Source organism: Amphiura filiformis, chromosome 11, assembly GCF_039555335.1.
Source record: "Amphiura filiformis chromosome 11, Afil_fr2py, whole genome shotgun sequence".
Taxonomy (NCBI): domain Eukaryota; kingdom Metazoa; phylum Echinodermata; class Ophiuroidea; order Amphilepidida; family Amphiuridae; genus Amphiura; species Amphiura filiformis.
Genome location: NC_092638.1, coordinates 15,049,187 through 15,066,078, shown reverse-complemented (window position 1 = coordinate 15,066,078; position 16,892 = coordinate 15,049,187). Strand labels below are relative to the sequence as shown.

The window sequence follows — 16,892 nt, the reverse complement described above, 5'->3', positions numbered from 1 at the left end:
AGAGATAATTATTGCTCTTTTTATTGCAACAGAATCACAAAATTCAAATTTAAATTTTATAATCCGATTCCATGGCCCAAAACAAAAACCCCAAAACATATCAAAAAGCTGGAAAACATGTGATTTTAAGGACTTTCTCAATTTGGATATCATGCCAGATTGGCGGCCATCGTGGATTTCACACATATTTTGTTTGTTTGGGCACCCTGGATTTTGCATTTCTCCCCTTAGAATTTGCTTCTCAAAATGGGATCAGTACACAATTTGTATCTAACTACAAAGTGGTACCCAGTCTGATGATACATGACCCTCTATAACCCCCAGTCTACTGTGCCTGTGTATTGATTAAAATATGTTGTAGAGCTACATGCATACAGAGTGTTCCACGGTGGCAACAATTTATATATATACGTAGAATTTTGTCATTGAGTCATCACAGTTAAACTTGAGTGATGTCAATTTAATTAATGCAATTTGAAAGCATTGATATAGGTGATCCAAATGATCCAAAATCTTCATGGGCCATTCAGGAAATCTATCAGTCACTTTAATTTTCATGGACCCAAATTCAAATTGGATAGGTGATCGGAATGACCTTAAATCTTCATGGGCCATTCAGGAAATCTATCGGTCCTCCTTAATTTTCATAAGCCAGAATTCAAATTGGATTGATGTTGAAGTCAGCATTGAGTTTATTTTGTTGCTGACTTTGGCGCCAAAATGCACATGCCACGTGCGCCCTTAGTAATTTTGGCCTGAGGGCTGGCCTTATTTCTTATATCTCTAGCTCAAACACTAATTGCATTTTGCATTCATATCTCAGTAAATAATTCAATAATAGCCTCTCAGATGTGGGATGCAGTAATGTAGTAATGTGAATGTGATAATAGTGCTATCATCTGTTATCCTTAGTTGATATTGATAAGAATTCTGCAATCTCATTGGTCAAACACTACTTGGATAAAAATCTGTATTACCTGCGTACTTCTCATTGATATACATGCAGGTAATATTTCCCATATTACCTGCATAGTCCTAACACGGGCGCATTTGCGTAACATGACTCGCGCGATATCCTAAGCCTCGTGCACATACTTCACATGCATGGCATGGCTGCACTGTAAAAAAAGCAAGGAAGAAACTAGCCTACTCAAACTAAATTCTTTCAACAAAGTTTACGAACAAGTCTGAAGATAATATAATTCATGTTCACTAAAGGATAAAAACCTTACCCCCTGTTTGTTCTCACGAAATATGGGAAAATATCTACGGTCTGGTGCCATATTCCATTCAGCCTTCGGCTTCATGACCATAGATATTTTCCCGTATTTCGTGAACAAATAGGGGGTAACTAATTATATTGGCACTTACGATTGAGTTTTTTACCCCATGGGTGTTATGTACTGCATTACTGGTTTAAATTAATGTATTTAAGTAACCAATCAAATAGAGCTTTTAAATCTCTGCGAAATTAAAAACTTAATCCCCTAAAGCCCTAATAACTATTTTAACTACCGTATTTCGTCAAATAAACGTCAAGGTCAATTTTAGAACAATAATTCCCGTTAAAATCATTAGGTAAACTAAAAACACACGCTAAAATGACGAACTATGAACTAGAAACACTGACTTCTGGCTCACTTCCGGTTTCTGATCCAGATTTTCGCCAATTATTGACGCTTATTATCGACCATATGCGCAACTTGGTAAGCTCACTACACAAGATAGCATGGAAATATCCGCATTTTTTAAACATCTTGGTTGAAAAAAAGTGGTAGGGGCGTTATTTGAGGGGGAGGGCGACTATTTGACGAAATACGGTATATCTCTAATTGGCTCGATACATGATATTGATATCCTCTTCCGGGGCCAATAATTTGACCGGTAGTGCCTGTGTCATCATCATCATCATCATTATTATATAAATAACCAATATTATTTTACCTTGGTGGGTAAAGATTCCGCAGAAGTTTCTTCAATCTGTCATGTAATAAACAGTTAAGGTTCACAACACTTTAGTTGCTTTAGAATAGCAACTTTGATTCATACAAATTTATAACGTATTGAGTGCTAAATTCGGAAGCTTTATAAAGACTATATTTTTCACTTGTTTGTCGACAAAGATTTGACGTCGGATTCAGAGTTTTGGCGACATGTCGCCAAAGAAAAATGAAACGATAACAAGCCTAATAAGCGCCCACCCAGGGTATTTTCAATTTGCTAAAGAGTAGGCCTACCATTGATGTTGAAGTGATGACTGATACACGTTGATACAGTGCAATACATTGTAGCTTGAGGATTTGAAGTCATGTGTAAACTTGCAATACATTTACTGCATCAGAAAAGCTAACTGGAATGTCTCAGGACCCTATATAACGTAGGTAAATTTATCTCTAATAAACGTCGCTTACAAAAAAATTAGGTAAACCAGGTAAAAAATAAGCGCCCACAAATGACTTTGTAAAGCGCCCTGGGCACTTATTAAAATGAATACGTTACATGTATTTCAATGGGATGTAATTTGAGCTGGTGATGTCATTGGGTTATAATGAGCTGTGGTTGATTCATTTGCATGTATACATGTAAGTTGAATTTGTACAGAAGTTTGCTTGTGTCACAGGGGGTACGCATATACGTCGAACAACTGAATACATGCACAACGTGTGGACCAATATATTTTTGTAAACATTTTAGGCCTATAACAAAATGTATATTTTGTACAATTGTACAACTATCGTTTCTACCGTATGACCTATAAAAGTTACCTGTTATCAAAGTGTCCGCAAATAATGTCATAAATAATTCATTATTTCATTGTGTAAATGTCAGTGATTGTGTCCATGTATTGTTATTGCACCTGCGGGAGCAGTTGCCATGCTGAATTTATACTCGATCGCTGGATCACCACGTGAATTCGCCTCTTGAAAACCTCTACGAGGTTGTTTAACATCGAGCACGCTGACTGGCTTAGCAATTATCAAAGTAGTTTAGTTTTACCAATCAGGTTAGACGTACTTTACTGGCGGGTCACATTAATTTATACCGTAAAAGGCCGTCACATTCATTGATTGGCTTACGATTGCAATGAATAGTTTTTCAACCAATCACAAAACGGGTTATAAATAAGGCGCCCATCGGAAATTTTGCACACGTCCATGATGATGTCATGCCTCAGTGCCACGAGGTAGCCAGAGGCTTCGCTTTTCTGCGAAAGCGAGCAAGTGGTATAAAGTCAGTTTCACACCTGTGATTTAATGAAGCATATCATAAAGTCTCTGAGCACATCCACAGCGCATTTGACAGATAAAAATGACATTTGCAATTCTGAGAGCAACAGGATTCCACGAATTTGTTATTCTTAAGGCTGGCATGGTACCCGTTTACCCGCCCGAGATTACATTACCCGGGCAGGAAATACCCTGCCGGGAACCCAAAATTAAGGGTACATTCTCTTGGGTCATGACCTTGACATAGGGAAAATTTTTTATTTTATTTTTGACAAGAAGACATACATACCCTTCATATAAAATAACATGAATCCTGAAAAAAAAGTGCCAATGTGTAATTTCCCCCTATTTTGTCTCCCGTTGCTAATGAAAACAAACTCAGATTGTATTGCGTGAGGTCCATTTATTAAAAGCTCCATGGTATGAGCAATTACTCTCTTAGTTTCGAGTCCAGACTGCATATTGTAAGGACGAACGACGTGTGTTTAGAACGACGTAAACCACAGCATAAACCGATTGTGGAGGAGACTAACTCTCAAGTTGAAGCGTTTCCGATTAGAACGTCCGGCAAACTCGTCAAATTGGGCATATAATATCAAAACGGGATGTACGAACGGGAATCGGGATATCGCTGTGCTTGCAGTAGTGTTTTGTTTTGCAATTTGCATACAGCCCGGGCATGCAAGAAGTGCTGTGAAAACATATTTATATGGAAGATATGGGCCTATATTAGATTTACTGAAACCCGGGCTCACAAAAATGATTATTATAAATGATCAACCAAATATTGTTGAAGGTATATTGATCATTATTCAATGACAATGGACATGCCTATTGCCTCCGGCAAGGGGAAGGGGTGGGGTAATCCCATACTGCCAAATGCATACGGGGATTGCGCTTTTGCAAATAATTCTTATAGACATGGGTCCCTATTTTTGCTGAAAATCCTTATGGGTCCGTTAAACCCCCGTACCGTAAATCTCGATCTTGGGGAAAATGGGTCTAGGCCTAGGAGGAATCTTTGAGAAAATCCTTAGAAATGGGTAGGCCCCTCCCTACCTGTCCACGGTCAAATGGCAATGGGTATGCCTACAGGTTTCAAGTCTGGAGCCTCCACCCCCGTCTAAAAATATCAACTTGTTCCCCCCGCATGCCTAGGGCCGGTTTTAGGTGTCACTTAACCTAAACCATAATTATACGCCCTAACGACCATACCCGTCATACTGCGTAGGCCTCACGGGGGGCTGGGGGAGGGGCTTTGGGGTGGCAAAAAGAAGGGCAGCAGAGGCGGCAAAGGGATAGCGCGCAGTGGTGTAGATTTCTTTTTGACATTTGGGGGGATGGGGGTTGGAAGTTTTTTTTGAAGTAGGCCTACAGACAGATACGGTGAATCCAGCACCTTTTGGCGACAGCATATTTATAAGCAAAAAAATACTAGAAAATAACTTGTGACACTAGATGCAAAAGTGGAATAAATTCGCGTTGAGCGTGCAAAAATTTGCACTTTGGGGGCTAGCTAAAATGGCCAATGAGGTTAATTTGGTCAGAAACCCTGGCAGAAACCCACATACAGGCATCAACATTGGGAGGGTGATTGTATAGAACATCTACCCTGGCAAAATATTAGTGGATTTATCCTCCATCCCACCAGGATCTACGCCTACAAAAGGGATCCGAAAATCTAAACTTCAAAAATAGTCCAATAGGCTTTCTGATTAAAATACAAAATAACAAAAACACAAAATAACTTCCCATGACAATATGTCGGTTCATAAAATACAAATTTTGTATTAGATCCAACACAAAGGTTTTTACTGCTTTTGGAAGGAGGGTGGTCCGAAATTTCAAAAAAGTCGGCGACAATGAAATTACGACCCCCTTTTTCGGCAACAAAAAATTATGACCCTCCGCTGATTGGCCTAAACAGCTCTACACCTTAGGGGCTGTGCAATAATTATGACCCCTGGGGAGGGTAAAATTAGGCGGGGGGGGAAAGAAATATTTGGCGAGCGAAAGGGGGCAAGCAATTCCCCAAGCGATTTTTGCACGCATTCATGGGGCGCCTTTTTAATAAAACACTCTAAAATGGCTTGGGAAAACTTAACCATAGACCCTGGAATGGGAAAACAGTACGGAAACGCTTTTAAAATTTTCCTGCTCGAGCGCTGATAGGCCTACATCTAGACCATTTAAGGTTTGCAATTTGGGATCCCAAAAATTTGGCATGTTCAAGGGGGAGGGGGCAAAGAATTTTTGGCGGGCCGACGATGGAGGGGGGGGAGCGATTTTTGGCGAGTCATTTGGAAGTTTTACCCCCGGGGGGTAAATTGCACAGCCCCTTAGGCCTACCCCATAAACAGGCTAAAATTGTATTGAAATCATTCAAATCAGTCTTTTTGAATGAAATAGGGCCTAACCACACTAGGCCTAGGCCTATCTGTCATGTGACTCCAAACATTTTGGTCATTGAAAATGTTATGACCCCCCCCCCCATATATGTATATTTGGGACCCCTTCCAAGAAAATGATAGCACCCTCCCCCGCCAGGCCTAATTATTATTTTGTTCTTGAGCAAAGATTGGTGAATCATATGATTTACAAATGCATCGTTAAACCATATTTTGTACTTTTGTTCTCAAAATTACAAAAAAAAGTAAGGCAATTATCGTAGTAGGCTGACGATATCCATTCTTGTTCTAAAATTGTTAATTTTGCCCTTGGTTTGTTCTGACTAGAAGTATGAAACACTGGCCCTGTTCTGACCACAGCTTCTAACATTCATAACATCGTTGGTCAATCATGTTCCAAACGGGATATACAACCGCGCGGCAGTTCTCTCCAGTGTGTACATCTCGATTTGCTGGATTGACCCATGACCTCATGAAACGTAAACACATGGCCGGGCGTGAAATATAAATTTCTCTGTGTCTTCTTGCCAGGAAAATCAGGAATTTAACCAGTTGCAGTCATTTGATTGTGAGTAGCAAAGTACACAAGCAACCGGGCCTTATCGTGGCTTATGAGGGCGAATTTCGCTTGACACTTTGTCAAATAAGTAACATAGAATTGAAAGAAATGTTACGCGATTGACCATATCTCTGAATCGTGTAAAAGCTTAAAAGTCTAAAAATTGATATTTCAAATTGGCTGATCGTAATCCCCAAATTCGAGTATGCACATGTAGCGAAGATATGCACCATATCTTGCAAAGTTAATTTTTTGAAAATAATTAAACAAGCTATGAAAGCTAGACTCATTAAGAAATTTTTTAAAAATACAAATTTCAGTCGTAAATTTAGGTTTTCTACAACTTGTAATTTTATTTCTGAAGTAGAGATATCAAAACTGAATAGCAAGAATGTTATTATGGGATGTTTTATAGATGACTGGTCCAAAAAAAAATAGCGAGTGCTATAATCAATGACCCAGTTCATTCACTCCCAGTCCCAATCAGAGTCTGAAAATTAAAATAGCAATGGAAAAATAATAATATATAAACCTTTACCTTTAAATGAGGTAAAACTTTTATTTTTCCGATGATTATTTTTGGGCCAAATTTGATACTTAATGTGGCAAAATCATCCCATTTTTTTGCTCCAAACATCAAAAGAGGCAGTAACCTTAAAAAAAAAAATTAAAAAAAAAAAAATTATTTTTTTATTTTTTTTCCCGGACCTACAACCTTGGCGAAAAAGGTTGCCACACCTGAGCGTTAATTGGCCAACATCCTTCCCCGCTCCCCTATTGCAATGTTGATTTGGACAAAATCGTCATCATTTCTACATTACAGTCTCCCAACATTGGAAAATGGGGGGTGGGGAAGGGGCAAGTGTAATCTGAATGTGCATTTGCAACTATTATACAAAATAATACGGAACTATCACATATTTAGCTTCGATTGCATGCTTTTAACACCAGAACGTGCTGGTGTGGCAACAAATTTCCGCCAGAGTTGTCTCTAATAACATATAAAAAAATCATCTGAAATTACGTTTTCGTTCATATCTTTAGAACGGAATGCCGGATTCACGTGCAATTTTCACAAAGTCTTAGCCTGTTTATGTACTCTGTACTAAATATAATTATTTTCATGTAATTTATACATGGCTTGGTATATGTGTCCTATTATTTATAAAGATGCCAAAATAATGCAAAATATGTGAAAAACATCAATCGCCATTACATGCTGTCTACTGAAGATAGTACACGCAAAATTTGAAACTATTTTAATGATGACGAAATAGCGTGAAGTTTAAGTATTAGACCTAATAATAATAATAGCAAGGATCAGAAGAGGAAAATTATAATCATAGAAAAGTCATCAGAGGATTCGAACCCCTGATCTCACTGATCTATAGATTTCAAAGCGGCGACTTAACCGCTGAGCCAAGAAGAAGTCGTTGAATTCGTGAGCATTTCTAATGTATTAATGTTAATTTAAAATTATGCAATGCGTATATGTACAGTAAAACAGGTGATTTAATTCTCATTCACCTACAATTTCAATTGTTATGCCGTTCTGGTTGGTTTAACCTAATACAGAGATGTTATAACCTCATAGTAGAATTAACATGTCATACAAATGCATTTAAGATCAGTAACCCATTGCACATATGGAGATGAGGTTGATGATTTAACGGTCGACGGTCGACACAAACAAATTAAAAGAAATTTAGATTATTTTCTTTTATTTAAGATTTGTCCATCGTGGAGAAAGGTGGTGAATCGAAATTCCAACTTTATTTTTATAACCCTAAATACATTGCCAACATATACAATCGTTGTAAATCGATGAAATTATGTGTATTGGAGACGTTTCAGGTCAATTTGATACCATATGCATTGCATAATTTTAAACTAACATTAATATATTAGATATGGCTTGGAATTCATTCACTTCTCCGTGGCTCGGCGGTAAAGGCGCCGACTTCTAAACTTCAGAGCCACGGGTTCGAACCCGCTGTTAGTTTTGTTAAAATTAATATTTTCTTCTCTTAATCCTTCGTATTATTGTTGGTCTAATAGTTAAACTTAGCTATTTCATCATCATTCAAAAATGATGAAATTTTCGATGTACTATATTCAGTAGACAGCATGTAATGGCAAATGAGAAGGTTTTTGACACATTTGCATTATTTTGGCATCTTAATAATTAATAATATACATAGGCCGGTCCGCGTGAAAATGATATGAAAAAAGTTATTTACGCTTAATTGTAACATGGATAAAACGGACAGTATCCACTAAAACCTGTGTGTAGCAGCAACTTGATACGATTTTCCGTTACTGATATTTAACAGAAAATCATGCAGTTTAGAGCCCTAATTACGAAATGTGTGTAATTTAGCATAAATGGTGATTTGAGGACCACTCCTAAATAAACCAAGTACTTTGTCAAAAAATTTATAATGATTCAAAAGAATATTATCTACTCCCAAATCGTGTGCAATATGAAGATCATACGACATTCCGTTTTTGAGTTATGAGACAAAAACGAAATTTAGATGAAATATTTTGCATTCGGCAGAGACAACCTTAGCGAAAAAGGTTGCCACACCTGAGCGTTAATTGGCCAACATCCTTCCCGCTCCCCTATTGCAATGTTGATTTGGACAAAATCGTCATCATTTCTACATTACAGTCTCCCAACATTGGAAAATGGGGGTTGGGGAAGGGGCAAGTGTAATCTGAATGTGCATTTGCAACTATTATACAAAATAATACGGAACTATCACATATTTAGCTTCGATTGCATGCTTTTAACACCAGAACGTGCTGGTGTGGCAGCAATTTCCGCCAGAGTTGTCTCTAATAACATATAAAAAATCATCTGAAATTACGTTTTAGTTCATATCTTTAGAACGTAATGCTGGATTCACGTGCAATTTTCACAAAGTCTTAGCCTGTTTATGTACTCTGTACTAAATATAATTATTTTCATGTAATTTATACATGGCTTGGTATGTGTCCTATTATTTATAAAGATGCCAAAATAATGCAAAATATGTGAAAAACATCAATCGCCATTACATGCTGTCTACTGAAGATAGTACACGCAAAATTTGAAACTATTTTAATGATGACGAAATAGCGTGAAGTTTAAGTATTAGACCTAATAATAATAATAGCAAGGATCAGAAGAGGAAAATTATAATCATAGAAAAGTCATCAGAGGATTCAACCCTGATCTCACTGATCTATAGATTTCAAAGGCGGCGACTTAACCGCTGAGCCAAGAAGAAGTCGTTGAATTAAGTGAGCATTTCTAATGTATTAATGTTAATTTAAAATTATGCAATGCGTATATGTACAGTAAAACAGGTGATTTAATTCTCATTCACCTACAATTTCAATTGTTATGCCGTTCTGGTTGGTTTAACCTAATACAGAGATGTTATAACCTCATAGTAGAATTAACATGTCATACAAATGCATTTAAGATCAGTAACCCATTGCACATATGGAGATGAGGTTGATGATTTAACGGTCGACGGTCGACACAAACAAATTAAAAGAAATTTAGATTATTTTCTTTTATTTAAGATTTGTCCATCGTGGAGAAAGGTGGTGAATCGAAATTCCAACTTTATTTTTATAACCCTAAATACATTGCCAACATATACAATCGTTGTAAATCGATGAAATTATGTGTATTGGAGACGTTTCAGGTCAATTTGATACCATATGCATTGCATAATTTTAAACTAACATTAATATATTAGATATGGCTTGGAATTCATTCACTTCTCCGTGGCTCGGCGGTAAAGGCGCCGACTTCTAAACTACAGGCCACGGGTTCGAACCCCGCTGTTAGGTTTGTTAAAATTAATATTTTTCTTCTCTTAATCCTTCGTATTATTGTTGGTCTAATAGTTAAACTTGGCTATTTCATCATCATTCAAAAATGATGAAATTTTCGATGTACTATATTCAGTAGACAGCATGTAATGGCAAATGAGAAGGTTTTTTTTTTTTTTTTGCATTATTTTGGCATCTTAATAATTAATAATATACATAGGCCGGTCCGCGTGAAAATGATATGAAAAAAGTTATTTACGCTTAATTGTAACATGGATAAAACGGACAGTATCCACTAAAAACCTGTGTGTAGCAGCAACTTGATACGATTTTCCGTTACTGATATTTAACAGAAAATCATGCAGTTTAGAGCCCTAATTACGAAATGTGTGTAATTTAGCATAAATGGTGATTTGAGGGACCACTCCCTAAATAAACCAAGTACTTTGTCAAAAAATTTATAATGATTCAAAAGAATATTATCTACTCCCAAATCGTGTGCAATATGAAGATCATACGACATTCCGTTTTTGAGTTATGAGACAAAAACGAAATTTAGATGAAATATTTTGCATTCGGCAGAGACAACCTTGGTGAAAAAGGTTGCCACACCTGAGCGTTAATTGGCCAACATCCTTCCCGCTCCCCTATTGCAATGTTGATTTGGACAAAATCGTCATCATTTCTACATTACAGTCTCCCAACATTGGAAAATGGGGGGTGGGGAAGGGGCAAGTGTAATCTGAATGTGCATTTGCAACTATTATACAAAATAATACGGAACTATCACATATTTAGCTTCGATTGCATGCTTTTAACACCAGAACGTGCTGGTGTGGCAACGAATTTCCGCCAGAGTTGTAGACTAGACCTAAATGCTAGGATCATTCATGGTTGACCTAAAAAAAAAAAAAAAAAAAAAAAATTTCAAGATGTTTTGTATTTTTAATATGAAAATTGATAATTTGTATTCATGTCATACTCTATTGATGATTTCAAAATGCATTCAAATTCAATGCATTTTGAAATCATTAATAGACTATGACATGAATACAAATTATCAATTTTCATATTAAAAATACAAAACATCTTGAAATTTTTTTTTAGGTCAACCATGAATGATCCTAGCATTTAGGTCTAGGTCCACCGACACTACAAAACCGAAAAAAAAAAAAAAAAATTAAAAAAAAAAAAAAAATTTTTTCTTTTTTTTTTGCAATTTAGTACCAGTTACCCGCCCAAAAATGCGCCGGTACCCGGGTACAAAATTACCCGAAAATGCCAGGCCTAGTTATTCTACAGGATCGGTAATAATTAACAGCTGGTCTGCTGTATTTGAAGTGCATATTGAAGTTTGTAAGTTTGTGACTTCGTATGTTAGGTAGGCCTATGGAGGGCGAGATGGCCGAGTGGTTAAGGCGTTGCGCTGCCGGCCGGGAGATACGATCGACGAGGGTTCGAGCCTTGGGCTTGCCTTAGGTGAAAATTCTCTTCCCTCCCAAAAAGTTCCTATATGGTCAGAAATCCTTCAATTCAGTTCAGTTATTAATTTCAGAATTTAATTGAAGAATTTCTTCTCGCCCCAGACACTGCTTATCACGTGCAGATATAGGTAGTGTATGTGCTTCGTCCGTGATTCGGAAGTCACGTAAAGCCGTTGGTCCCGTGTACAGGAAGAGACAAACCCTGTGCACGTTAAGTGTCAGAGCTATTCGAAAAGAGAAGGGGGACCATCCCGGTTCTGATATCTGCAATCAATCCTAGGTTCCAGGATCGTGCATTATAGATAAAAAACTATGCACGTTAAGCCTGTGCGACAATACTCAATTTGAGGTATGCACGTATTATATAGGAAGAGGAAGAAGAAGTTATGTGCAATAGATATTACAGGAAGCTTAAATTGGCACGCTTTCCTGCAATTTGTCTGTCGCTCCCGAAAATTATTTGGAGTTCTGGGCACGTCACACCGGAACTTGGCGGAAGTGTGACGTGACGTCGCTGGGCATAGGGTACGCATTGGGTCACTTTCTCACACCAAGGTAGTATAATCTCACGACTAAGTAGTAAATCTTATGCAAAAAGCTGGAAAATGAGTAAAATCTCACGCATTGATATGACATGAATAATTTGTTGTTCCTATCCCCCCCTTTTCACATTCTCGAGCGCCGTGGCTCAAATAATCATGGTTCAAAAATGAACATTGTAGTCGGCAAATCCCGGTACGCCGTCTCACGCCAAGCAATTCCAAAAAGTTGACAGCCCTGATGATGACACACATGCACGGGTTGGTACAATTTGTGACCCTACTTTTCATACCCGACTTTTCATACCCCACCTGACCCGACTTATTTTTAAAGTTTTGTTAGATATTCGCAGTTTATTCCGTTGGTAATCAAATATTAAGCAAATACCATACACATTTCCTAAATATTATTGATAAAGAACAGCGTTTTCAAGCATTTTCTCATCTCAAATTTCAAAGCCTCGTTCAGCCATATTTAGATACAAAATTGTGATTAGTATTGATGAGTTTTGAGCCCTGTGCAATTCTAATCGCCTGGACTAAGGGATTGTTCAGAAATACTTTGGGGGTGGCAAAATGGAGGGGTCAAAAAAGTTTTATGTCTTCAAAAAGGGGAGTCAAAAAAGTTTTTGCTCCTGATAGCGGGCGGGGGTCACAAAAAAGTTTTAACAAGAAAATACCAAAAGAACAAGAAGATACAACATTTCTTTTTGGAAGCTCAAGACTTTACATTTATCCAGTCTCTATAAGAAAAGAGTATAATGTATATATTCCACTGATAATACCGGGTCAAAATGATGCAACCGACATTTTTTTCGTCTTTGCCCCGAAATTTATATTTTTCCACTGACCAAGAAAAATTACGCCCCTGATAAACAAGTCTAAAGCACTAAATATCTTGAGTATGTGCCCAGATGTTTCTCTCAATTTGTTATTTTTTATTTAATTAGTGGTTCTAATAATGAAACATGAAAAAATTAGAATGCATACAATGAATTTAAACTTCATACAAGTCACCCTATAAAACTTGCATGTTTCAGTGTAGGAAAGGCCTATAGGCCCCTAAATTAAAAAAAATGAAGGAAGGGGGGGTCAAAACTTTTGACTCCAATTTCCAAGTGCCCAGCCCCCCAATGTTCTGAACACTCCCTAAACCTGGTTATAAAGTTTGCTCAAGCCAATCAATAAATGTTTGCTTAATCACAATGCATTGACCAATTAAGCCTTGATATGCTAACTTGATTGAACTTGCTTGGAGCAACTGAGCGGTACACTGAAGTCAATACTCAATTAATCTCAAATGTTGGTAGCAGTGAAAGGGCTGAATAACTATACGTGGGAATTACAACCAATACAATATACAACCGAACAGGCTTTTCCATACAGTGAACAATAAACAAGAAATGGAATCCAATGTTAACATATATCTGCACAAGCGACTGATAGCCTATCTTTAGTATTGATGCTTTCAGGCTTTAAATGATAGCGAGAAATGGAAATCGCCCCAAAGGAAAGATTTTAATCGTGAAATTGATCGCCACATCTTATGGATTCACAATATCCTCGGCGGAACTGTCAAACTGTCAATTACAACGTCTACTAGTGGACTGGTTTTAAATCCACTCTCATCAAACTAATCAAAACTGTAAACTACAATTTTATCGAAAAAATCAAAAGAAGAAATACTAAATATTGCTTAGTTTCAATGATGCTTACCGATCGAGTCGCCTTGATGGTGTATTTCCGATCATTTTGCAACGTGGTTGAAAAATATTTCCAAGACCCGAGTATCGCCATTAAGCATGGCCCGGTAACCTGGATAAAATTTAACACAATCGATCGTCCAATCCTAGTTCACCTGAGTGATCACATGGTTTGCGAATGAAGCCGAATGAACGGTATCGGTGCGGAACAAGGATTGTTACTTGTAAACAAATCGTTTACCCGCACGCTTTCAAGAAATTAAATTCACGATCTTTTGATAATTAGTTAGGGATCGTTTTATTTTAACCTCTGGCATGAGAGATTGAGACTGTGGGTTAAAGATTAGCCACTCTGTGTTCTCATTTTGCAACTAAAATAGGCTTCTCATAAAGCTTAAATTTGCAGGCCATTATGCTGGCCTTCCATGGATTTGAAACATGGCGGATATACCAAGCACCCTCACTACGTTCGGGTCTGTGAGGGTGCTTGACCAGGCATACTGAATAACATGCAATCATTGCAATGACAATATTGACGTTTATAATGTCACCATGCGTAGATCTTAATGTGACAGACAGATATACTTCCTCATGAAAAGGTAACTTATGAGCGACTGGTTTGGAGATTATGGCTGCGCGAGGAAGGCGATGTTTATAAATAATAATTTCTAAATCATAATTTTTCACCAATTACACTGATTTAGCCTTTTCAATTCGGTAGACTTCATTTACACTTTATTTAGTATTCATTGAAATATCTAAAATGATTTATCATAACGATAAAAAGTTGGGTCAAGTGGGGTATGAAAAGTCGGGTATGAGAAGTAGGGTCACAAATTGTACCAACCCCACATGCACGGCTGTTGAATTTTGCTCCAGAAATTTACATTTATTTACATGCGTGTTTATAATATTATTAAAGGATATTTTCTTCCTCCAAAATTGCAAGTTTTGCCTTTAACATATCATCCGGTGCCTCTTCTTCCTTTTCATGCTTATTTTGAGGTGGTTCGTTAAGTGGAACACTTTCAAACTCATCAAACAAAGAGCTATCACCGAAAATACCTCCGCTCGTGTATTCCGCCATGGTTAATGATTCCTTTTCATAATGGTGCACCGCAACTATACCGCAGATCAGTCCAGACGGGCTTTGTATGAAAATTGCACTCAATCTATCTGCTTTGTTACTGCCCATATAAATCCCCCACAGTCGCGGATTCAGGGGGGGGCAGCAGGCCCCCCTCCCCCAAAAAAAAAAAAAGAGGAAAGGAGAGAAGAGAAGAGAAAGAGGAAAAAAGGAGATAAAAAAAAAGAAGAGCAAGGCACAGTGTCATCGCCCCGATATCTTCATGGTAGAAATCGCCATGGTAGGTTGAATCCACCGCCACGCATAGCCATTTTATATCGACCTGTTTAATAGTTTTGTGTCGCATAAGAGCCGAAGGACATCTGACTAAGGCTACTGACAATAGCCCCGATTAGCCCGGTTACTGTCCTCGCTGTGTGTTAGTCAAGCATGGTACACCATAGGTCATATGGTTTTAGACTAAAGTCTTAGTCAGATTCCCTTTTACAAATTAAGCGTACTGCTAGCCGTCCAGCGCGTATTATTTGCACAAGGTCCAATGCACACGCTTGACGTCGCGCGCGTATACGCGATGGTTAAGCTGTCAAATGAAATCTGAATAAGACTTTACCTTCGCGATTGGCCTATAGGCCTACACTGCGCTAGTTTTTGACTCAAGACGCAAGCTAGTATCTCAAAGCCCGGGCTCAAAGCGCAAGCCTAAAAAACGACTATCATACTATGATATTCAAGTGCAAGGAACCACATCTGGTTTCTTTATACGAAATCATTTACGGGAGATAGGCCTATTCATCATTTTTAAACCCGGTATCCAAAGAAAAGATTTATCGTCTGAATATCAATCGTGCATAGCACATTCAGTGTCTCTTGCTGTATAGTGTAATTATTAACCGGGCGATGTCGGTGTGCAAGGGGGAGAACGGGAAAGGTTAAATTGCACGTATAGTAGGCCCATGCCTAAATCGCAGTCGGGTCAAATCTAGGCCTATAGATCATGTTTAAGAGTAAATCGTAATTACGTCCTTATTTTACGCAAAGGCATCTTGACGTGGAAATAGATGAACAATTTGTCAATAACCTTGGATATACTTAATATTATACCAAAATCATGATGCAGTCATGTCTACAGTAGAATTCATCTCGACCTTTGCAGGACTTAACCCCATTAAAAGCTATTAAACCAAGATAATACTCATTGAAACAGCTCAACTGATTAAATCGGATCTTCTCTGGTTGTGCACATGTGTCTGTTTTCATGTCCGATATCGCAATAAAGCTGGTATTATAGCTTCAGTTGGGTAACCGATTATAAAGGAAACGAAAGGAAACAATGGTATGTGTACCTTTGTTCACGAAATGAGACAATGGCGTGCATTTTGTAAACCAGCATTCTTGAAAATGAGCAACATAACACTGAAAACAAAAGCTTGTTTTTTCGTTGTGTTCTACTAATTTAAATTAGTAAAATAAACTGCTTGAGCGCATTCTACCAATTTTTACGATGTCTTACGATATATGTAACTAAGCGGACGTATGCAAGACTCGTAAATGAAGGAATAATAGTTGTTGAGTGGGTCCTACCAATTGGCTAAATAATTTGAGACCATTTTGGTTCAAATCGGACAATGTTTAGTTTTTTGACCTCTGTTGAACCCAATTTTACATTTGACCTTTGACCTTTTCGGTTATAACTCAAGAACCGTACATCACAGATATGGCAAACTACATTTTTTCTGAACCCCTATGACTGGGGGAATAATTTGGTATAGTTTTTAAAATGATTGGAGCAATTTTGAAATTTGACCCCTGTATGACCTTTTCCCGCCAAAAACTACCTTTCCACCAAGTATATTTCAGTATACTTTTTGTATGCTGTTCAGGGGACATCTCTGAAATTCATAGCAGTGAAAAAAATTCTGTTGCAATTAGTGGTGAGTCAAAACCCACTTTGACTGGTAGTCTGTGACTCTGTGACTCTGTGCCTATGTCTGTGCCTCTGTCTGTCTGTCTGTCCGCCTATTTTCTCGGAGACTAGGGGTCGCACGTTCCTCAAA

The 16,892-nt window shown here is 37.7% G+C and overlaps 1 protein-coding gene across 1 annotated transcript in view; it reads right to left on the bottom strand.

The window, feature by feature from the left end:
• LOC140164398 (zinc finger CCHC domain-containing protein 8-like) overlaps positions 1–14,868 on the bottom strand; it is a 42,094-nt gene extending 27,226 nt beyond the window's left edge. Inside the window, exons 1-2 of the mRNA XM_072187677.1 lie at positions 14,674–14,868; positions 1,945–1,982 (exon numbers count right to left, since the gene is read on the bottom strand). Coding sequence (XP_072043778.1) covers positions 1,945–1,982; positions 14,674–14,838 — 203 coding nt within the window. The 5' untranslated portion in view covers positions 14,839–14,868. The remainder of the gene's footprint in view (positions 1–1,944; positions 1,983–14,673) is intronic.
• Positions 14,869–16,892: the final 2,024 nt, after the last annotated feature.